At 42.8% G+C, this 25164-nt stretch overlaps 1 protein-coding gene across 1 annotated transcript; it reads left to right on the forward strand.

Annotated features, from left to right (window-relative positions):
- The first annotated feature begins 891 nt into the window (after window positions 1–891).
- On the forward strand, window positions 892–17171 carry noxa1 (NADPH oxidase activator 1). The gene is made up of 16 exons (XM_079162011.1): window positions 892–1030; window positions 2399–2573; window positions 2986–3068; window positions 3772–3880; window positions 6329–6463; window positions 8114–8221; window positions 8346–8405; window positions 8479–8516; window positions 8628–8766; window positions 9917–9985; window positions 10267–10354; window positions 13183–13289; window positions 15678–15838; window positions 16235–16343; window positions 16689–16812; window positions 16902–17171. Exons 2-16 carry the CDS (start codon window positions 2400–2402, stop codon window positions 17006–17008), a joined length of 1611 nt encoding a protein of 536 aa, XP_079018137.1. The 5' UTR covers window positions 892–1030; window position 2399; the 3' UTR covers window positions 17009–17171.
- Window positions 17172–25164: the final 7993 nt, after the last annotated feature.

The raw sequence follows: 25164 nt of genomic DNA on the forward strand, positions 1-25164 counted from the left end.
AAAGGAGTATTTTTACCACTGTTTACTGAAGTAAAGAATTGTAATCCTTTTTCCACCACTGGCCTGGCAGTACTGAATTTATATGAGGAGTTTCTGTGGGGGGTGGGGCCACACTGGAAAACAAAACAACCTGTGCAGCAGGTTGACCCAGTAGGCCGAGCAGTGAAAAGGACAGATCATTTCCTTGTTCCCAAACATGATGACGTTTTATACCAAACCAACCACATCACTTTATGTTTGAAGAGCAGTGAGTGTTGCACCATTTCCTCTTGACTTCCTTGTCTAAAACATTCCTTGTAAAAGGAAGTCCAAGGTCACTTGGAATGGACTTCATTCAAACCATCTCAGTTATTGTATGATGTCAACCTGAGATAGTAACCACAGCTTCCTGCTGCCAGCGTGTTAGCATAACAATGACTCACCTCTATGGTGTTTTACTCAGATAATCCATAAAGTCATAAAGTTTCTGCAATAGACTACCTGGGTCAAATAATGCATAGGATGAGAAAAGTTGGTCAGATATTCTTTATTTTCACTGTCCGTACAGTCATGCAGTGGGGGTTTATCATGCATGCCAACGTTGCCAGACATTTTGCGTACATTTTTCTTTGATTTACAATTTAGCTGCCATGATTTGGTCATTTGTTTATTTGTACTGTTAAAAATGTAAACAAGTTTGACCATTGTGCAGGAGAGGTTAGAATCCAAAAATGGCTTAGATGTTAATAGTTGTGTAAATAATTGCCCAAACAAAGCATCTGCTCTAAGAAATTCATTCCAGGTCTAACCTGTGTAATCCAAACCTGTGTGACTCATGCATGGATGTTGTAATCATGAGGTGAATTCCAGAGCTTGGGTGCCTCTGTGGAATCTGGGCGGATGGATGGAGGACTTCCTTGTAGCAGCAGGGTGGAGACTCCGAAGGAGGCCTGTTTAAGTCCCTCTCACTTCCCCGTTGGCAGTGTGTAAGGCAGCAGGACAGCTGGTACATTGACTGAACACTGACTGGACTCTCATTTAGGAGCAAAAGGTAAGCCGTCTGAGGATTCATAAAGTTTCTCTGATAAACTATGCAGCTTGTATTAACTCAGCTGAACGTGTGACGATAGGAACAGGGTAAGGTACAAGGAAGTATTCCAGTCAAAGTGTGCAGGATGTTACTGATTAATATCGGCTCACTTTCTCTGTAGGTTTCTCTGTTCTTGTAGTCTTTTATACATTTGTATGAATTTATTATTACAATCAGACAGTTAACGGGTAAAGATTGGTGTCTGTTTGTTTTTGTTCCAGCCTACATATACTTCACTCTACTTGAGACCAGCTGCAATCTCTGTGGGCCTGATTTGGTACATTACATGAAATAAACTTTCCAGACAAATTCAGCAATCCACGCATATACGCTTACACTTAAGAAACCTCTAAAGAGCCAACTTTTCTACATGTAAGTTTTACAAATGCAAAACAATATTCAACTTACGTTTGCAAAGACATTACATTCTTTTACAGTATAGTATAGCATCTGAAAATGAAAAAAGAAAGAAAACTAAACTGGAACAGGAAAGAAATCCAGTTGCTGGCAGATGATGCACATCAGAAAACGACACAAACATACAGTGATAAGGATCACTTACTGTCACAGTGCAAAATGTAGACGTATGGACAATTATTGCAAATTATCAACACAGCATTACTATTGTTGTTTGCACCCTTGATGTACACAAGACGTAGTGTAACATCCCGTTAGTTTCATTGTGTGTGTGTGTGTGTGTTTCCCCTGATTGCACTCATCCTACTCACCTGCCCGGTCCACCCAGCTGCCTCCAATCTGCTCATCACCCGACTCACACATACTCCCCTGCTTTCCCCCTCCGGTTGTCAGATCCTCATTGTTCTTCCCCTTGTGCTCCTCGTGTCTCCCTCGTGTTGAGTCAATGATTTATGACTTTGCCTTTTTGTTGGTTTTTGTTCGCTTTACGTTTTTGTTTGTTACTTTTTTGGGTGACCAGTAAAAGAACCTTATTTCCAACGTCACCTGTGTCTCCAGTGTCGGTGTCTGCTCGTGAGTCTTAGCTCAGCCCTGAGCCGTGACATCCTAAGGGTTCAAATAAATGGCTAAAATGATTTGAATGCTGCATATTGCTTCAGCGAAGGTATTATTTAATTATTTAGTATGATCAAAATAGATTTTTACTTACAATACATGAGCCAGTGGTTCATCTCTTTCTGTATTAAATTCATCCGCAATGTAGCTCTTTTATATTGTACAACATTTTTAAGTCACAGACATGCATCTCATTTCATCTTTCACCATTTAGAACAACTCTCAAAAACGCAAAAGAAAAGGTGGAAATCCTCTGTTGTCTATTTATGTCTGTTCTGTATTGTCTCCGCTGTCCAGAATGCTTTACACTGAGTTACTGCAGTTGTGGCATGAGGCGGTGCAGGCGGTGGATGCCAAGGACTGGCAAGGAGCTCTGTCCAAACTCGAGCAGATCAGTGAACCAACATCTCGCACTCTGTTCAACGCTGCCTCAGCTCACCTGGTTCTGGGGCAGCTGGACCTGGCCCTGAAGGTCCGTGTGTTGTGTGTACTGGGGGATAATGGAGGGGCTTCAGTCCATACTTTGAAGTGATTCAAACTCAAACAAAGTTTCTGGTACAATGTATAATATGTTATAACTGATGGACTTTTAATAAAGAATGGTCTTGTGCTTTATATATGAGTATTAAACCATTCATAAGACGCGTGCTATAGATCTTTGGTTTATCAGGAAGACCACTTTGATTTAAGCTCCTCTGGAGTGAATCTGTTCATATAAACAGCTGCAGACTTGCTGAATCATTGTTAGAGAGATCATCTTACTCGCTCTATCTGCTATCTTCTACAGTACATCAGTCTGGGTATCACAAAAGGAAGCATGTAATGAAACTTCTGCCCGTTTATGTCCAACCTCAACTTGTCTTTCTGCCTTGTCTGATGTCCAGGCTTTAGACCTCACCATTGCCAAGGACGAGCGTCTTGCTGTTGGCTTCTTTCAGAGAGCAGCAGTGACGATGCAGATTGACAGGTAGGTGGCAGCACCCCTTCCCAAAGACTGACTTACAATACACCAAAGAGAGATGATGTAACTTTTAAAACTACTGTTAACACAACTAACTCAAGATCATCTTTGGAAATGAAGAGCAGATGGGTGTGCTGTATGGCTGCATAGTTTAGCTTTGAAGGACAAATGAAATGTTTTGTTGTTTCCGTATTGTGATGTGATTCCTGTTGAAACAGGAAGTCTTATGTTCAAACCTGGGCTATCAATTGCAGAAAATAAGCAGTTTGATTTGATAGGACGCGGGTAGGAGGGATTGTTTTTTTGATGACTTTGTAGTTGGACTGTGGATGTATTAAAAAATGGTTTGACATTTAGGGAAAAAGGCTACCGCCAGCAGCTGTTAGCTTAGTGCGCCGTGATTACAGGAAACCGAGGCCTGGCTCTCACGTGCCTACCAGCACCTCCAAAGCTCACTAATTAGAATGTAATATGTGAAACTGACCCGTTGGGGTTTTATGTGCAGGAGTATTTCTTTGCTATGCACAGACAATTCCTGGAGACTTCCAATCACTGTGGGGTTGCCAGGCAACCAGCGAATACCAAATGACTGTGCGTGACAAAGAAAGTGTCTGACCTATAACACCCCTTTAAAAACCACACTGTTGGCTTATTGTGCATAACTGTATCCAGTGTCTCATCCAATCCTGTGCGTCTCTTGTCTCTCCAGGCTGGAGGAGGCTCTGTCAGACTGTATCTGGGCACAAAAGCATATGAGAGGAAACACGGTCATTGACTACAAACAGCTGGGGCTGCGCTTCAAACTTTACAGCTGGCAGGTCTGACATTTAGCCTCACACACACACACGTCTAATCCCATGATGTCTGTCAGTACTGAGGAATGAAACCCAGAGCAAACTGTGCTCTGTCATCACCTCCATTGTTTAGACTGGAAGCTTACAAAGCCTCATTGATGGAGGCCGAAGAAGAGGATACACGGCATTGCATATTTCTCCCTCAACAGATAAGACAATGCACCTGTGTCTGCAGCCAGCCAGTCAGTTAGCGCTTAGTCCACCTAACACCAACATGTTAGAGACATAGAGACCAACATATCCATCCGAATCCTACTTCATTTGACCTTATGTGTTGCCATGACAACATACTTTGTGCCGGTGTTTTAAGAGTGAAGCGGACACGACCCAATGTCGGCCGATTGTACGGAGGGAACATGGAGGAAAATTAAATTTGAATTTAAAAAAATGAAGGTTAATGTGCTCCTGGGTCTGTTTGGCACCATGGAAACCAAACGATGTAGCGCACACATCTGTGGGAGAGGCTCACTTTATGGAGGCACTTCATTTTGAGATTGGCCATAAATATAAAGACATTAAAGACATTTGGGGTGACTGTGGCTCAGTGGTAGGGCAGAGTTTGTCCATGTGTCCTTGGGCAAGACACTTAACCCCAAGTAGCTCTTGTAGCTGTAGCTACGGTGTGTGGATGTTAGACAGTCCTGATGGGCAGGTGGCACGTTGCATGTAGCCCCTGCCCATCAGTGTGTGAATGGGTGAATGATGACATGTAGTGTGAAAGCTCTTTGAGCGGTCAGAAGACTAGAAAAGGACTATACGAGTACAGTCCAGTTACCTTTTAAAACAAATCAGTGGCACGGTTTTCACATTAGTCAGTCTTCTGGCCCGGGGGCCTGAGCCATGCTGTAGCTGTCATATTTAGCAAAAAGCATGCATTGCACCCTCAGTTTAATATTTTGCACTCTCGGTTGATATTTCAATCATGATGTCAAGCAAAGGTGGTCGTATGTGATCTGAGAGTGCACCTTTTCTTTGGGTTGCTGTAGGGTATGTGCAGCAGTCAACGTGCTGGTTGAAGGTGACTGTAGATCAGCGGGTGTGGTTACATGTGATTACATAGACTGAAGCTTATTAAAGCTCTGAAACAGCAGAGCCAATCGCATGAAAATTACAGCTCAGCAAACTAAAAGCTTTACCTCCTCTCGACATGAACACAACACACCTATCACCACAAATCTGCACCCAAAGACAGATTGTGAGATTCCATCAGTTACTCCGCCTATAATACCAATAGAATAAAGAAGTGATGAATGGGGAGTTACAGGAATTACGGGAGTAATTTGGTTGAACTGTTTATATGGTTTATTGGACTGATGCTATTTTAGCTCTTTATTACAAGCCCTTGTAGCCTCTCACACTCAACCATTTAACAGGTGAGGTCAGTTCAGTGCCTGAGGGTTTAGGGTTTAAGGCCGAAGCAGTGTAACTGGTGTGGTAAGGACCCAGAAGCAGTACGACAGACGCACTGAATAGTTGGAATCAAAGCTTTATTCTCAACCGAACACACAACAGGTAACAGTCTAGGATAGGCACAGGTGTAGAATCCCACATGGTGGAACGCCAAGCCGTCAGGGGAGAAGGCAGACAGAGCCAGGGCAGAGGCAGACGGCCGAGTGGTTTACCGGGGCAGAGGCAAGGCGGAGAAGTCCAAACTTCAGGGACATCAGGATTTGGCCTCTGAGCTGTCATACAAACATTCAAACATGCCGTGTCTGTTGCCAGACAGCTAGCTTACATACATACATTTGCTATTTGGGAAGAATAAATGCAGCCCTTTTTAAACCATCCTGCCTCTCTGCTTCCTATCTAATCAAAAAGCCTTTCTCTTCAAAAGGAAATGTATGACATGTAAACAAAGCATTGATATCATTTCATGGAACATTTAAATAATTATGGCTCAAAATGTACAAATACTCCTAGATTACACAATAGTAATGCATCTGAACCTCAAACCCAGTTATATTTAGTTAGATATTAGATATTGTTGTCAGTCTCTCCCCTGAATGATCAGCTAAGAGGCGGACACAATAATAAAGAATACATAATGCCCCATGCTACATTCAAAATGTTATTCTTCAAGGTATACAAACTGGTGAAACTAGCACTGGTCTCTGGCTATTTAAATCCCCACTGCACAGATATATCACCTTAATGAAGTACTTGAATAACAATGCTGCTTTTTAGCCTTCGTAGCAGAAAAGTGTGGACTGATAGTTTCATCCAGTGTCTTAAAACTTCAAAGCACCAAAACCAGAAAGACCTCCATGTTAGATAAGTAATGACTGAATCATTGGTACTGGCCCCATACAGGCAGTTTATTGTGGTAAGTAAGTAATGATGTTCACACATTAAAGACAACAGCAATGTGAATGGAATGGTACTGCCATGTCTAACAGTGACGTGTCCCCCCAGGTGTTATATAATGCAGCAGCTGTGTACTGTCGGATGGGCCAGTGGGAGCAGGCCAGGGAGGTCCTGCTGTCAGCTAACCAGGAGAGAGGAGGAGGTCGAGGGGGAAACATAGAGGTGGCTTTGGAGAACGTCCTGGTGAGTGTCTCAACTTTCACAAGACACTGGAAAGAACATGGGACAGACTTTGGTGACAAATTTCCATTTTCCAACTGCCCCTGCAATGTTTATGTATGTATGAAGATGAGGATGATTCTCCAAAGTGAGGAACGTTGTCCTCATTTCAATCAAGATGCAATGAGATGGAAATTTTAACTTCGTCTCAAACAGTGAATCATTGGCTGTGCTCCATGTGGTCATGCTGGTGTTCTGGTGTCAGGTATGAATGTTGAGTGCAGGTGGTGTATGCAGCAGGTGTGCATGATGCCGTATAGTTATTGAGCTAGTGAGTATAAGTAAATGGTAAAAGGTCTTGTACTTGTATAGCCGCCTTTCTAGTCTTCCATCCACTCAAAGCGCTTCAACACTACATGTCATTCACACACCGATCGCAGGGGGCTACCATGCAAGCTGCCACTTTCCATCAGGACTCACTGGTCATTCACACACTGATGGCACAGCAGTCATTTGGGGTTAAGTGTGTTGCCCAAGGGAACCTCGAGATGAACTAGAGGAGCCAGGGATTGAACCACCGATTGAAGGACGACCCTCTTTATCTCTGAGCCAAAGCCCCCAAAGATAATAAGGATATAATGAAGGATAACTGCTGTCTGTTAGGCCACTACCACTGCTGCTGAACTTGAATGTCCTCTTAAGAGGACCAAACTCCAGCCTGTGATAGCTCGTTAAGCGCAGGGTTTCCGGTTCAACTCCTGCTGTCCACCAGCTTTCACACATTTTGAAGAATCCCACCCTTTATCAGATCGATCATCTTTCCTCCTCTAAGGAGCTTTTCTCTTCGTTTTTCTAACTGTTTTTAATTCAGGGGAGCTTCGCTGAGAGCCCAGCTCTCTGTGGCACAACTGACTGCACTCTCTCAGTGACGCTGCCAGTTCCACTCCAGTCCGACCTGCTCCAGTAGAGCAGTTAGGGTTGGTGGTAATGAGGGAGCACCTTCCCTCTGGCATCGCTTTAACCATTAGACCACCACTGCTGACTTTAGAACGATATCTCACTGTGTTTAGTCCCATTTCCATTCCAAAACCCTGATTCAACATAAATGACATCACAGAGGTGCCATTTCATCGTGTCTTTGAGTGATTAGTGGCGACTGTGGCTCAGTGGTAGAGCGGGTCGTCCTTCAATTAGAGGATCAGCGGTTCAATCAGCGGCTCCGCTAGTCCATGCCGACGTGTCCTTGGGCAAGACACTTAACCTCAAATTGCTCCCGCAGTGCCTGCGGTCTATGGATGATTAGATAGTCCTGATGGGCAGGAGGCACCTTGCATGGTAGCCCTGCCATCACTGGTTAAATGGGGGAATGATGACACGTAGTGTTAAGTGGTCAGAGAAGCGCTTTACAAGTCCATTTACCATTAGTTTAAGTCACAATTTTGAAGATCTTCATGGCAAAAGTTAAGGCTATGGCGGTTCTAATAAAGCTGTTTACCGACTGTTTCACAACACAAATTGTTTAGCTGACTCAAAAAGAAAATGAAATCCATTGCTCCTCTCTGGCTTTTCTTAAATATATTGAGTGACTGATTAAAACAAAGAAATCTAAGAAAGCCACTTTGGAAAGCAAGTGCATGCACCCGATCCCGGTCTTTGCTGTGACTTTAATAACAGAAGGAGGTGGTCCTGGCTCCTCTCCTGGTGCCTGAGGATGTGGTGTTTCGTCCCAGGAAACAGGACGTGGAGCAGCTGCAGCAAAGAGACTTCCTGGGCAAAGCAAAGGTACAGTGAAAGGTCCCCATGATGAATGCTGTATCATGGCTGTATGATCAGATGATTGAACTATCACTTTTCTATAGAAGTGGGAGAGAAAATGTTGCAGTAATGTATGATGCTCTGATGACAGGTCATTTCCTCTGTGATTCCCAATGATGACTTTGGAGGCTTTGAACCTCTGAGGCTGCAGGTAAGAACCACGGAGTCCATATGATGATGTTGTCAGTCACTCTCTTTGCTAACTGTCACTGTCTTCACCACAGAAACCTGGTTTCTATGAGCCCAAGGTGGATGGAGCTCAGTGAGTACTATCACCAGTCACATAGACATATTATGAACCTGGGATGTTCAACAACACATTTCAGTAATAATGCTTGTAGAAGTATGATTTTCTCTTCTCACCACCCGTAAGGGATTCTCGGTACATGCGCATGCGGATCCCTTACATGGCTCGGGGCCCGGGACAACTGACTGTGCCTGGAGGGGCCATGGTGTTTTTATTTGGCGACGAGGACAGGGATGGGATGGCAACTGTGATATATGATGGACAGGTGAGGAGAGAGATAATCTATGAATCTATAATGAGCCCAAGAGAGGGGGAATCTTCTGGACTGATATGATGGAGTTGTATTGGGGTTTGTTTCTCTTCCGGAGCTTTAAAACACCGTAGAAAGCATTACATACAACACAACATTCCTTGTGACCTTATACAACGTTGAAATCCAGCATCTTCAGAGCAACATTAGCGTTCATTTGGAGCCGTGATTGTGTTCACTTGAGCTGAATATTCACTCTTCTTGTAGCTCTGGTTTGGTCTTCACCCACTGAGGGAAACGTCTCCAGCTGCTAAATCCTCCACCAATGCTTCACCAGCTAGTCTCGAATTGTGTCTGTTTGGTGGGGGAGCTGCAGAGTTGGTGATAATTCATATTGATGTGTGGGATGATGATGGTTAAATTCAGTTCAAAACTGTCTTCCTTCTCATGTGCCTGAAGTCCATTCAGATGTTGCATCTTTGGTCAATAGTTGTTATCGATGTCACTTCAGTTCCGTTTGCTGCCTTATATTTTGTGATGAAAGTAAAAGCCAAGAATGTAGAACGAGTGGAACAAGTTGTATACGCTCTTCTGCATTCAACAAGGGAATCAAATGAATACATTTTTATTTAAGTCTTCTGTTCCATCAGAGCTGGTTAGCAGGGCCTTTGTCCCTTATTTTCTAATACCTATGTTCAGATATTCAACCCCCACAGAAATGTTTGACTAACCTGAACTGTTGCTTTTTTTTTTATTAATGCATTTTATAGTTTGGTCCTATTGAACGTAAGAGATAGACTTTATTGTCCCGAAGGAAATTTGTCTTGGAGACATACATACAGTGTCTGCTGTTAAGACAATACAAGTAACATGTTGCATACATACATTACATACACAGACTGTCGGCAGTCCACATACCCGCACACACAGTACCTACTGTACATGCAAAAAAATACATTTATGTTATGTACACTATCGCTGCTAAGAGTGTACCCAAAGCAAATACATTATTATTTGGATATGCAAAGATCATCCATCCATCCATCCAAACTCTAAATTAGCAGGCACAATACTGAGCATTTGGTGGCTCGTGACAAAGCTGCATGTCACTGTCATTGAGTGTCTTTTATATTTCAGCTTCTGAGTTTTAGTCCTTTTTTTTCAGAGAGGACTTCTGCCGATGTCCCTGCTTGATCCTGCAGATGTCAAGATGTCCAAAGGCAAAAAGGAGAATGTAATGTATTAATATGTAGAAATACACTTTATGATAAGCAAACAGACTGGGCTTCAGTTTTGAGATTTATGAATGACGGCACTTCACACAATGCTGAAAATTGCTTCACCCATCAGCCCAGGCAGCAAAACGATGTGGACGGGAAACACTTGTGAACTTGTTAAATGCTGGAGTCAAGCCCTTCAGCCGGAGCTGTTCCAACATTACTTTGCTTAATTAAGTTACCTGCTGGGAAAAAAAGTTCCATGTTTATTCCTCATAAGAAATGCTGTCTTCCACAGAGAGTTCCTAGTGGGATCCCTCTCCCACCTGGACTCAAGCCACCCACTCGCCCAAAGGCCCGGCCCGGCCCTGCAGCGCCTCCTCGAGGTAACACATTGATCAGTCTTCCTGATCCTCCCTCTCTCTCTAAAATCCTCTAAAGACCTTTTCACCTTCTCTCCTCTGATCTGCTCCAGTAAGCACTTATCGATTATAACAGATCATCCCACGGTCAGAGCAATTTTTGTATTGTGTGGCTTCATCTTCATTGGATGGTTGCCCTTTTTTATGGAGTTATTTTGTTGCTTATTGACAATATTTTGCTCTACTAGAAGCAGGGTGAAGATAGCCAACATTTAGTTTCTGAGCGAGACATCTGGACAACTATCGTACACGTTGTTAGCTTTCTTTTAATGATCACTCATTTCTCAGGTTTTCTGGAAAGACTTTTAGTAGTAATTACAACAAAATAAAGAAACGTTCTGAGACTGCATTTAGTTAGAACTAAATTGTTGGTCTGTTTTTTATTGACTATAGAAAACTTTAATTCACGTAAAGAGATACGATAAATGTGCAGTATTACAGGAGCAAAGGGGAATCAGATTAAAACACAAGTATAATAAAAATGTAATCAAACAGTTAATGTATAATAAATGAATACACTGTAAAAACTAACAAGATCTAAAATAAGATGCAATCCGACTGAATGGCTGAAGTGTTGATGGTGCAGTGTTCATGTCCCACCTCATGCAGGACAGCTCCTCCTTTCCTGATGCTGTCAGACATGAATGAATGTGAGAATCTGTAGTTCTGATTGACTAACCTGTGATTGACTGTCCACCTGTCTCGAGTGGACCCTTCCTCTTGCCTATTGATGATAATAATAATAACTCGGTCTACTTCAAACCCACTGCAGTTACTGAATATATATACAGTATATAAAATCTTGTTATCTTATGGGCTACAATACAATCAATGGCATGAACATTGTTAAAACATAATTGCAGGGATTAAAACCTTTTTTTATACAGCAAAACACAAACCGTGTGTGGAAACGGCAATATTGTTTTTTATTAAGTACAATAATTCTATAAATTGCTCGAAAACAAATTAGAAAATGTCAATCACAACTGTACAGTTACAATGTTAACAGTGATATAAAGCAGGTAAGGCAAATTGTCAATTGTTTGGCATTGAGTTTTCTGGCTTCATCCCCATCCAGACATGCACTTCTATGGAAAGCCAACAGTAATAGTGCCACATCTTTGCTATTCCTTGTGTAATAAAGCTTCTACACTGGACCCTCACAGATCCTCCTCCTTCCTGTTCACGGCTCTTTTTGCTCTCGGCTTCTTCATTCCGCTGTACTCAGCTGGGAACCAGAGGAACCCAACAGTGCCCCCCAACTTAGATACTCAATACAACACGGTCAACATTCAGTTCTAGATCTGGTCTGGTCCCGCGTTTCTAACCCTTCAATGCCATTAGTGCTGCAGAAGAGTCTGAGGTCTCTCCTGGTCTAATTTCCGGTGCCCACAGGATTGCCACAAGCTCTGCAGTGAAGACTGACACGAGATTTGATATCAGCTTTCCTTGCTGTGTCTAGCATTGTGACGCTTACTCCTATCCCCGCTTTTCCATTGTTCTAATTCTTAGAACCACCAGTGTAAATCTATATGTAATCTGCCCATTTTTGTTAAAGAAGATCTCTAACTCAAGTCCCTGGATCTCCTGCGTCCTTTCTGATTTGGACTAATATAGAACGTCTACATCAGGTTTTGGCAGCAGCCATGGTGGAACCAGTGACCAACACACTGCTGTGCTTGTTTAACTTCTTGCAAAGAAAAGATGATTTTCAATATATTGGTATAGCGTTGTTATAATCTAGTTTCTAACTTCTCCTCCCGCTTCTTTATATATATATATATATATATATATATATATATATATATATATATATATATTGCGTTTAAATCTGGACGGGCGAAACGGACACCTTTTTGAAAATGATGACGTAGACACTCGCGTTCACTACTTGATTGGGTCTTACCAGTCATGAGGTGTCCTGTCTGTTTCGTCGGAAGAAGAAAAACATCAGCTTTGATCTCAGATACGTCAGTAGATCGATGATGCTTGGTGCTCAAACTTGGTCAAAGTCGAAGGACAATGTTTCCCTGATGTTGACTTTTTAATGCCAAAACCCCGGCCATATTGTCTGTCCAGAGAATTCACCATGTCATCAGCAGACACATAATATTTTAGGTGGTGATTTGATTTAAACAAACCTCCGGTCTGTTTCACCTCAATTCCACCATCGTGTTCACATCTCCACCAGAGGAATCGATGCACTGGATCATGTTTGCAGCTACGTAGCCCTCCCTGCCCCCACTATGGACGATTAGATCATATTTCCTTGCTCTTTCTGAGTGCATACGCCTAGCTAATGAAACGGGCTAAACCATCAGGAAAAACTGTTAAAGTGTGGACAGATGAAGATACAGCGGGGGGGGGGGGGGGCTGTGCCTCAGTGGTGGAGCGGGTCGTCCTTCAATCAGGATCGGCGGTTCGAACCCTGGCTCCGCTAGTCCATGTCAATGTGTCCTTGTGTCCCTGTTCCTGCCTAATGGAACAATGTATTTATTGATAGTAAAAAAAATCATCACTCATCAAAGTACAGTATATGTCAATTGCTTTTATTGACTTCTGTGACATTGGAAAACATGCTTTGGCATTTTGATCACTAGTAGGCTGATATCATTATCTTTCAATCAATGTCAGAATGATATATTGACTATCAAGTGTTTCCCCTAAGAGTTGTATGTGCTTACACATTGTAATGCATAGTGGAACAGACTCGGAGAACATCTACATGCCTAACCTTCCATTAGGCTTGTATTGTGTGTTCAGACTGTACCTGTACTGTGTGTCCCCTGCAGTGCGTTTTACTTCAGACACTCCACCTCCATCCTACACCATTGCCACCCACGCACCGCCGCAAGCCTCAGAGCCTCCCAGGTACACAGCCAACGCCGCCAACGAGCAGGTAATATCCCCCTCTGATTCATCTGTGCCAGCTGAAAGGTGGAATCACATCAACGTTATTTCCTTCGCACATCCAACTGATGACACACACACACACACACACACACACACACACACACACACACACACACACACACACACACACACACACACACACACACACACACACACACACACACACACACACACACACACGCAATTACACACACATAGCAATTACACTCTCCTTCTCTTTCCACCTGATCCAAATATAGAAGGGTTGTGTGGACTGAAGAGGTTAAACTTAGCAGGGGAAATGCTGATGCGTCCTGATTAAGTCACTATGAGGCTCAGGGGAGGTAGACAGACGTACATAAATATATGGATATAAATAATCTTTTCTTTTTCTACATGCCACAGTGACCTAAAAAAATGAATTCATGAACTATGTGAAATAACTACTGGACTTCCTGTTCCACATTTGCCACAAAATAACACGTTCTCTATACCGAGGTTAATCAGGAAGATTTCATATCTGCTAGCCCATAATGAGAGAACCAACTTGTTGCATCTTCAACAAATCAGCTGCAGACAGCAGCCTCATTTAATCACTTACATCAGAGGTCTTTAACAGGGGGTCCGGAGGTACTGCAAGGGGTCCGCAATAGTTTTTTTCCCAACATGAATGTGTCCATTATTGTAACAGTTCAGTGTTGAATGCAAGATAACAGGTGTGTGTATGCATGGCAGTGGCACTAATGGACCATCACTCATTTTCGTTTCCACATTCATGTTTAAAATGAAATTATGCAATTCACAGACAGTTGAAGGTATGTTTCTAAATGTCAGTGGCACGGCCCCCCTACTCACTGTACCTTCACATGTTTAAAATAACAACATGAATATATCAACCTGTGTATTAGTTGAATAGCTTAGTATTGAATGCACAATAAAGAGCTATGTTTATACATGGCACTAGGCCCAGTTTAATATTAAACACAATCTTATACAACATATATAGTCGGGGGTCCCTGCTCCATCTCTATCAGTTTGGGGGTCCTTGGCCTGAAAAACGTTGAAGACCCCTGATCTAGACCATTAGTTTAATCCCATGCAACACATGTACGGGGGTATTGGTCTTAGTGACATCAATGCAGAGTGTCATAGTGCTGTGACATTGACCACAGACACACCACACACATTATTATGGTACAATAGATGTTGTCAAATGTATCCTGATCTGTAGAATCTATATCTTATATATTTGTGATGGCCAATGTAAATATTTTTGATTTCTGCATCAAGATTTCTAGATTTGCGTTAAGAAAAATACATACGAAAAATGATATTTAGTAGAGACGAGTGCATTTCCTGTTTAAAACATGCCTGTTCAGAGCCCAATGTTTGGCCTTTGGCTCATACAAACTCCACACTGGACTCTGAGCTTCCTCTGGTCCTCAGCAGCACACCTGACATGACAGAGTCGAGTCCCACACACGAGTCACAGCTCCTCACGGCCACAAACACCAATCAAATACACTCTGGTTCAGGAGGAGACTTTACTGTTAGGCAAGGAAGGCAACATGAGCCTGGGGCTCAAACTGAAAGGGCCCCAAACAGCTATAGATTCAGTCGGGTACGCTCACATGCACTAAAAGCAATGTGTGGCTAAAAGAACAGTGAGGAGCTCTGATAACAACCACACAGAGAGAGGGAGACTTCATTCTCTGCTCAGGGAGACATTACTCCACTATATCTTTACATAGACAGCACACAAGTGCAAACTATGGTAACAGTGCTGACGGAGCTAACAGTGTTCACTTGAGGGGGAACCGAAGGGGGCCGCATGCCGTGGGTCAGGACAGCGGTAACATTATCATTGTTATAAGTTAGTATGGAAAAAACCTAAATAATTAGAGTTGCAAAGGCAGAGTGGTGCTGTTGCTGCTCCTTGACTCCAGAGAAGTGAGGAATCGTTGGCTTGTAACATTACCCAGCATTCATAGCGTTGCATGCTATATCAGCATGCAGCAGCCAAAGTGAACTGCAGTCAAAGAACCGCTGTCTGCCCGCTGCTGACCACATGCTAAACTGCAATCCCTGAAGCTCCGCCCCCACTGCGGCACAGAGCGCTCTTTATTCAAAGTATATTCATTTTGAATGTATCATTTGACCAAATTGCACCAAATTCAACAAAGCAGTCCATGGGGTCCCCATCAATAGAGCCACCACATGTGAAGAAGATCTGATGAGCAGGTCTCAAGATATGTGAAGGGCAGACAGACAGACAGCAGACAGGCAGGCAAGCAGACATACATAGTACATAATAACGATCTAAAAGTTCACACTGATTGGACAAGATTAATATTTTGAAAAAGTGTTTCAATGTGTTCCTGCTCCTTGTTCTCAGCATGTGGGTGGGGCTCAGGGAACAGAGTTCAGCTCTTTGGTGGTGAAGGTCCACTACACGTACACCATGGCTCTGTCGGTCCCTGTGGACACACCTTTCCATGAACTGAAGGAACGTATCGCACAGAAATTGGGCCAGCCAGCATCTCAGCTGCGCCTCAGGTAACCACAGGCCTGTCAACCCACTTCTGTCTCCTTGAATTTCAACAAGTGATGCTTCATTTCTAAAAATGTTCTTATCTTTGTCCACCCTGTGGGTCCAATATCTGCTCCGGCAAAGAGAACCTAACATGAACCTGGCATAGGACACTGAGGCTACGGCTCCTCGAACGTGACAGGAGACCATAAAAAACAGCAAAATAGTATTGAAAAACCATTACATGACAGCCAAGGATTGATAACAAATAACATGCATCAGAGCCTTGCTTTAATGCTGTCTTCCACGATTCAAGTTGTTTTTTTTATCTTCTGTCTCTCCATGTGTGCCCATATGATGCTCTCCATTTCCTATCTATTCCCCTGTTGCCACCCCTGCTCACCTCCCCTCTCTTTCATCAGACATAAGCAGCATGGCTCCCGGGTGCTGATACCTCTTGGTGAGGAGTTGGAGCCAGGCCACACTGTGCAAGAGGTGGCCGAGGCTGGCAGAGCCACCCTATGGTGCCAGGTTAGGATTCAACCCACACATCAGGGCTTGAAATGGACATCAGTTCCAGGGTTGCAGGGGTTTAATATAACTTTTTGCTCTGCCTAACACTCTATAAGACATGTTTTCATGTTTTCAAGAGCACATATAACTTCAATTCAAATTGGATCGGTCTTTTCTTAGGATACACCCAATTTAATTTGTTAAGCTGTATATACTATATGTAATACTGTACACAGTTCAGCACCCCTCCCTATCATAATAGTTTTCATACAGTCCCTTTAGAAATAGGAGAGTTACACGCTGCTTCCACCAAACATTTTCATTTCATTAACGATTCCTCCCCTCATTGTGCAATTACTTCAGACTGAAGATCCACTGGAGAACCGTACCATCCTCTACCAGATGGTGGCGCTGTATGACTACACAGCTCAGGGACCAGAGGACCTGGAGTTCAGCGAAGGAGACACCATCGACATCCTGGGTGAAGGTGAGGTCCATCCTTGAATTGCTTGTCAGTAGAATCTTTAAAAAGTCTCAACCTCACTGGCTCTTTGTGTTTCTTTCTCAAACTCGTAGTTAATGAGGAGTGGCTGGAGGGACACAGTGCAGGACGAATAGGCATCTTCCCCAGCTGCTTCGCCTACAACGAGAACGCCAACGTCACCCAGAGCCCCGTGTCGTAAAAACAGAAATGTTACTGTGCAGTGATCTCTAATAAACCTATTAACCGGCTCACTACTTTTTCATGCTTTAAAAATATTTCTTTCTCACATGGTATCACTCATACTAAAGTGTTCTAATGTTTGTAATATTCCTGTTGTATCCTGTAAAATTAAACTGGTTTATACTGAACATATTGAAGTGTATGACACTTTCACGTCAATGCTCCTGCAATATTTCTACAGGGTTAGAACGATCCTGGCCGGGGAACTTTTAAGTGTGTTAATGTGTGTTACGTTGTGCAATGGGGACTAGTATTGTAATGGATTTTGAAACATTGTCTTAATGAAGATACAGACAATGTTTGTACATTTTAATCCCTTAATTATGCTCCAAGTGCTGACATAAATACACTGGTGGAGAGAAATGATTTTAATATTCCATATCCAAACCGCTTATCCTATTCAGGGTCGCTGGAGCCAATTCCAGCTGACAAAAATTGGCGACCGCCAGTTTATTGCAGGGCACATGTAGAGCCAAACAAACATTCACACCTACGGGGAATTTCAAGTCGACAAATAACCTAAGCTGCATGGGAGGAAGCCGGAGAACCCGGAGGGAACCCACGGGGAGAACATGTTATCTGCCCTGGATCGGAGATCGAACCCGGCACCCTTTTGCCCTGAGGCGACCGTGCTAGCCACTACGCTATGACATACCTAATAGAATTAAGATTACAATGTTTTAAAGAGCTCAGTATAGTTTGTCATGTAATTGTCGACATAATTAGCGGTGTACAATTAAGTTGTGAAGAATAAATCAAAAAGCAGTCTAAAATAAATTGAGCTCTCTGGAATGTTTAGGGGGATGTCCTCAGGTTGTCATGTGGCAGGTAGATGGGTGCAGGTAGGATAAGTAGGATGTTATCATTTCCTATTTGAAATAAAAAAGCCAAACACAGGGAGATAAAACTCTCTCTGTGCTTAACTCTATAGAACACATAAGCACAAGACATTAATAAAGTTAGATCAAGTAGCGGTATTCAGAACATATGCCGTTATGGTGGCTCTGTTTGTATCATAATTGTTCAGGCAGTTCATCAAGCATACAGAGAAATACAAGCAGCTAATGTCGTTAACCAAGCCCCGAAAGCTTTAGTTTTGAAATCAATTTCAGAAGATTAAGTGGAGCAATAATGACTTCATTTATTCAGTGTTAAGAATTTGTCAAATATTTAAGTCAACAGATCCTTTTCACATATTGATGTAGCATTATGGTCTTTGCTCCCTTTTTGTAATATTAAAGCTACAAAATCAAATTGGCACTTATATATACTATAGAGAGTCGTACGGCATTCAGGTGCCTTTCACATCCTCCTCACTGTGTCTGGGTGGTGGACTAAAGATAGCAGTCCAAGTCTCTGTATATTACACAGAAGTCCTTAACTCCCTTAGAACCGTGGGAAGTTCACTAGCTCGGGCATTAATTACCAGCAAGGGAAATGTCAGGTGCTTTTAGCTGTCGTCACAAATGGTAGGTGGTTGGGGCTGCGAAGCAACTGAGAGCTCCATTCAAATGGCCTCTGAGGCCTCTAATTACTGCATTACTCTTCCAACGCACAGCATAAACACCCACCTTCCCTCGCCACAGCTGCTGGAAACGAGGACGAATACAGTGGGAGTTATATCAGTGGAGTGAAAGCAGTCAGTCAACAAATAACTATTCTCTGCACAGAGAGGCCACAAACCCAGAGTGCTTCCTTTTGTTTGCGAGGTAGACAAACAGTGTGAGGATGCAAAGCCATTATATCTTATATCCTCCATGAAATGTCAATTGAAAAGCAGATGCAATAGCAAAACCTTAATTTGCTAATGTTAGAATTGAATTACCGTAGACTGTAACTGCAAAGAGTGCTTTACAAAGACGAACAGTCTACAGCCGAAGACTGTGGTGCTTTGGACAAAATGTTGCTACATCTTATTCGGAGTCATGCTAACATTTGCAAATTAGAATTGAACACAAAGCACAGCTGAGACCGATGGGAATGTTATTAGTTCTGAACAAGAAGAAGAATCAGAGATTCACCAAAGTTAATAGGATTCATCCTCTGTAAAATATTAATTTCTGTACAATATTTCTAAGGAAGGCATAAAATAGTCGTGCTCTCAAAAATAAAATCAAATGCATATAATAAAATATAAATTATAAAAAATCTACTCCTGATTTTAACTTATTTGTGTATTGTGCCATAGAGGAAATCAAATGATGTATAAATGCTAGTCCTAACCAGATGGTTTCGACAGAACCATCTGAGAAGTCATCATTGGAAACTGTGCGGAAAAGGGCAGACCTTTTTCAAATACCTGGCAGGTGATTGGTTGAATTATCTGTCAATCAAACTCTTACCAAGTGTGGCAGCTGCAACTACGAGCCGCACCATCAACCGGGCATATTGAAGGGGATGCTTTTCAGGTTACAAATGTTACGTGTCAGGGTGGGGCGCCTGTGTGCTTTCTCCCCTCCTGCCTTTCTTTCTCTCTCTCTCTCTCTCTCTCTCTCTCTCTCTATCTCTCTCTCTCTCTCTCTCTCTCTCTCTCTCTCTCTCTCTCTCTCTCTCTCTCTCTCTCTCCCTCATTTTCTCTTCAGGTGTCAACAAGGTGATTGGTTTCCACCGGTGCAGGTGAGTCATGCTGCTCCTTGGTTCCAACAGATTTCAAGCTGGCCAATCAGCAGAGTGGGGCCCAGCATACAAAGAAGGAAGCCTGAGGTGTTCGCTCTGTTTGTTCTCTTCCTGTTTAAGCTGACATGGTTGTTGCTAAATCATTAAAGTTTGTGGTGGGAGGTTGAGGACAGTAGGTGAGTTGAGGTTAACTTTGTCTAGATTCCTTTGGATTATTGGCCGGTGCCACCTCTGTATTGGTTTTGGTGAAGCTATTTTTAGAGAAGCATGTAAAGCCATTTTGTTAGTTTTGTTTTCAGAGGTATAGCCAGGACTAGTGTTGTTATATTGATTTCTATTTGTTTGGCATGACCACATTTGTCCCATCCTCTGCCACATTGAATGATCTCCCTTTGTTTGAATAAACCTGAGTTCAAAATAAATTGTGTTAAATTGTTACCTTTACTTTTGACTTTCACATTTTTTGGTTGTTGTCCCAGTTTTCAAATTGAACTGGATGAATTATAAATAATCTAATAATAAATAAATGTTCTCTTGTTTCAAGCAAAATAAGGGCTGGATTTAAGAATAAAATAATTTTATAATAAATAAAAAACTTCTGCTTTATCCCTAGCATATTTGTTATCTCAAAAGCTTGTGCAACAAGGTGTGGTCCATTGTCGGAGCTGATAGTATATGGCATACCAAAACAACGGCGTTGCTACTGAACCTGTCGACCACAACCAACATGTACCTATGACTTCACACCCTATTCTACTATACCTACACAATCCCTCGTCTTCATTACCCAAAACCATAACCCTCATAAACACCTTCTCCAAGATCTCAGACTGCACGATCAACTGGTCTAACTCCACCATTCCCCCCTCAGTCCTAACAGCTTGGATGTGACAGTCCAAACACCACCCATTTCTCTGCACACTGGTAATATCACATATGTAGGAATCAACATTTCCCCCAGGCTGTCAGTTAGTCCATCTAAACTTGAACCCACAAAACAGTAAAGGACAACGTTGGATGAATCTACCAATATCCCTCATCGGCAGAATTGCTACCATGACAATACTACCCATGTTAACCTGTTAACACTCCGACGGCCCTCCCACGGGCTTTTGGAGTGTCAACTGTACATCTGTCTTATGTACACAACTGCTGTCCCATTTCACATGTTTGTTGAAGACTCCTTCAAATGTAGCCGAAGTATGCAGCCTTCTGGTCCCAGATTTAGAGGACACATCTGATGGATCCTTCGCGGCCCAGCATATCTCGAGTACAATAACATTGCTTTTTTTTCAGGCGAACCTGATACATTTTCAGTATGAGCTGTGTGCCATGTTCTTTTAGTATTAACCAGTTACATATACACAATATTTACCCATCTGAACAAGTGTTTCTGTTATTAAAAAAAAAAGAAATGTATTCAAATAGACCTTGTAGTTAGAGATCTATACTCTCTTGAGTATGGGTATGCAATTTTCGAGCAGAGGCCTAAAAATAGGCTTAGGGTCCAGGAGGTAGATGAAAAGTTACTAAAATGCCAGTTACTGCCATTGAACAACCTTGATTTTATGTGGCGCCCATTGTCGTGGCGACGCGTCATTCGCCATGAAAAATGAAGCTTACTTTCCTGTGGCTTAGGATGCTCAACAAGCCTTTGAACTTTGCACAGGTGTCATAGGTGATGGACATAAATATTTCATATGGGTTTTTGGCTTGACAGTTAAAAATTTACCCGATAGCGCCCCTTACAAATATTCAAAAACGCAGCCCCAGCGCTACGTTTAACTTAGATGTATGAAATTTGGTAGGAACATGTATCACATAAAGACTTTAAAAGAATTGTCTCGGGACCATGCTCTAAAAGGAACAGGAAGCCGGCCATTTTTATTTTTTTGTGAATTTTCCCTTCATTTCTAGTCGCTATACTTTAACAAACTTCTCCTAGTGACTTTGTCAGATCCACTTCAAATTTGGTCAGTACAATCTAAAGACCTTTGCAATTAAAAGTTACTCAAAGCTTTACGTTTGATGGAATGGCGTAGCCGTGGCGTGGCGGCCATTTTACGTGATTCGTCATTAAACAACAAGCTGAGTCCACTGGACTTGCTCAAATCTGTCCCAAACTTGCCATTCTAACAGTCAAGGCCTGAGGATGTCTAAACGCCAATTTTCACTCATCGTTATAGCGTAACAGGAAGACAGTGTTATGTGACAAACGGCATCCAATTTACATGACATTTACATGATGTGGTCTGCACTTGATATAGAGCAACATAATGCATGTTTGCACGTGTTCTCTAGCGCCACATAGTGGAGACAGGAACTGGTGGAATATTTGCACTACATCATTTCCACTGTCAAATAGTCCACGCTGGAAAAATATGTTGAACTCCGGAATGTGTTGTCTGATGGTCGAAGACAGGGAAGGTGCGAGGATCGTACATCACTTTAATTTAGTTTGTTTTATTGATTACTTTCACTCATTACTGTTATTATGATTCCCCCATTATTAGTAGTAGTAGTAGTAACATTATCTATACAGGACTTTTTTTCTCTCCAGGTATTCCACAAACGCACACATACACACACATGACAAACCCAATCAATCTCTTAATACAACTCCCCAATCAACCCCTTGTTCTCCTGTGTGTGGTGGCTTGTTGTGGTGCTGGACCTGGCAACTCGACTGAGCTTGTGGCTCAGTGGAGAGCAGGGTCGTCCTTCAATCAGACAATCAGAGGGCAAGACACTTAACCCCAAATTGCTCCGGTAGCTGTGCCTACGGTGTGTTAGTTAGTCCTGATGGCAGGGGCTACCTTGCATTGCAGCCTCTACCATCAGTGTATGAATGGGCAGAGATGGGCAAAAATACATCAAAATGTATTTTGATACAAAATACCCCCAAATAAATGTATTACAACAAAATACAAAATACAAAATACTGGTGCCAGAAAATGTAACAAAATACATGTATTTTGTATTCAGCATTCAGCATTCAGGTTTGGGCTATAATGTACACAAAGCTCTGGTGAACCCCACAAAAAGGAAGAACAGTCACGGAATGTCAGTGTAACTAAGCAAAGCTATTACAAGACAACAACTTGATTGATTATGTATATATATATATTTGTATTAATGGGACTTAACAGCCCATAAACTTTGGCGTTGTATCAACAAGAAAATATTCATCACATATGACATACAAGCTCCCAATCTCCCTCTTCTTAAATGATTCTGGCAGTCCCTTCAAAATCATTGCTACTAACAGCCCGTCACTCAATGTCTCACCTGCGTTTCTCAATGCTGTGATGGCGGTCTCTGCGCGTATAACATACTCCGTCACACTCTCACTGCTCGACTTTTGAAGCAAAGTCAGTTCTGTATACACACTAATTACGTGTGGCTTCCCTTTGCCAGCATAATAGTCTCTCAGAATCGTCAGTACTTTCCGCCCATCGTCTGCCGCTTCTCTCATTACTAGCGACAAACTTTTATCATCCAGAAACTGGATTAGCTCTGCGTATGCTTTGGCATTTTTCGTCTCGTAGGCTGCCGGTTCTTCATCCTCGGTGGGCTCATTTAAAATAGTATCCTTTAGCCCTTGCAACCGAAGATGGCCCAAAAATTTCGTCTCCCACAGTTCATAATTTCGCCTACTCATGGTGCTAGCATAGTATGCGAACTCTCACTGGACACGCGGTACGTTGCGACTTTTCTCTCGGTGGTACTTCGCTGGATAATTTTCTCTGGGTGACCCTGGGTAGCTCTGGATAACTCTGGGCCCATAACCTGTTAGCAGATGTAGATTGTACAGCGATGCTGGCGTGTATACCCAGTGCTAACCCGAATGTAATTACGGAGGAATAAAACAACGTGGGGCATCACTTCTGTTCAGTGGAACTCTTTTTTCAAAGTAAAACTTTATTGACACATGTCACCTTCAGCACCTCTTATTGGCTGTTCTCTTTGTCCATCACACAGTATCTGAATTAACTCTATAAAGCCTGCATATGACAATACAAATAGATAACATATAATTGAGAACACATTTCTACGTGCAATGCCTACCCTGTGAACATTGGTTCCAGTGGCGGCTGGTCAATAGGGGGCCATGGGGCCTGACCCCACCTTGAGCCCCAAAAAAAAAGAAGAAAAGAAAATCCTGTGTTTTTATTTTGAAGGGGATTTTGTATGCAGCCTGTCTGCTCATCATCTCCGCTTGTGTGCACGGCTCAAAACGCGCAGCTAGTGGGGCTGGCCCCACCGAGGTGGGTCTATGAAGCAGTTTAGCCAATTGCTGATTAAAGATAGAAATGAGTGACATACAATTTACCCAATCAGCGTCCTCAAATAGATTCAGAGTGGGGCCAAAATGATTTGGCCCCAAGCTGCGCGTTCTCGTCAGGAGAAGACTCCATAGGCGAGCGCGAGCGCTACTCCCCCAAGACCCGTTTGAGAGGAGAAGTTTTAGGAGAAACTACAGGCCAAAGAGCTGACCCCAGATCAGCCTGACCTCACAATCAGACAGCAGACTAGCGGGAAAAGGAAGCAGTACATGAAGCTTCTCTACTAGCTGTACCAGACAGGTTTGGCTAGCTGGATGCAGTCATGCTAATAACTTAAAACAACGGGAACAGATCCAGCACGGACAGTTACGGAGTGCGGGATGAGGAGGTAAGGAAACATGAGAACACCAGGGCACACATGAGAACTCTGTCAAGCTACATATTAGGCAAAGTGAACATCTTTTCTTCTACATAGTTGTCCTCAGTCTCATCTGCTTAACTTGGTCATGGAGGCATCAATATTTAATTGAGATGGTAAATTAACAGTGAAAACTCATCATAGCTTATATCTATATATGCATTTTATATTAATATATATATATATATATATATATATATATATATATATATATATATATATATTGAATTGCCTGTGAGGGTGACAAAAATAAGATGTTATTTACTGCTTTTTTTCGTGATGGAATAAATGTTAAATATTTAACTGCAAAGTAGTAATGCGTGTTCCATCCATCCATCCATCCATTTTCCTCCGCTTATCCGGGGTCGGGTCGCGGTGGCAGCAGGCCAAGCAGGCTGACCCAGACTTCCCTCTCACCCGCAACATTTTCCAGCTCATACTGGGGGATCCCGAGGCGTTCCCAGGCCAGCTGGGAGATATAATCCCTCCAGCGTGTTCTGGGTCTTCCCCGGGGTCTCCTCCCAGTTGGACGTGCCCGGAAAACCTCCAGTGGGAGGCGTCCAGGAGGCATCCTAATCAGATGCCCGAACCACCTCAGCTGACTCCTTTCGATGCGAAGGAGTAGCGGCTCGACTCCAAGTTCCCTCCTGATGTCCGAGCTCCTTACCCTATCTCTAAGGCTGAGCCCGGCCACCCTACGGAGGAAACTCATTTCGGCCGCTTGTACCCGCGACCTTGTCCTTTCGGTCACAGAGTTCGTGACCATAGGTGAGGGTAGGAACGTAGACCGACCAG

This window comes from Pholis gunnellus, assembly GCF_910591455.1.
Source record: "Pholis gunnellus genome assembly, chromosome: 6".
In the NCBI taxonomy this organism is placed as follows: domain Eukaryota; kingdom Metazoa; phylum Chordata; class Actinopteri; order Perciformes; family Pholidae; genus Pholis; species Pholis gunnellus.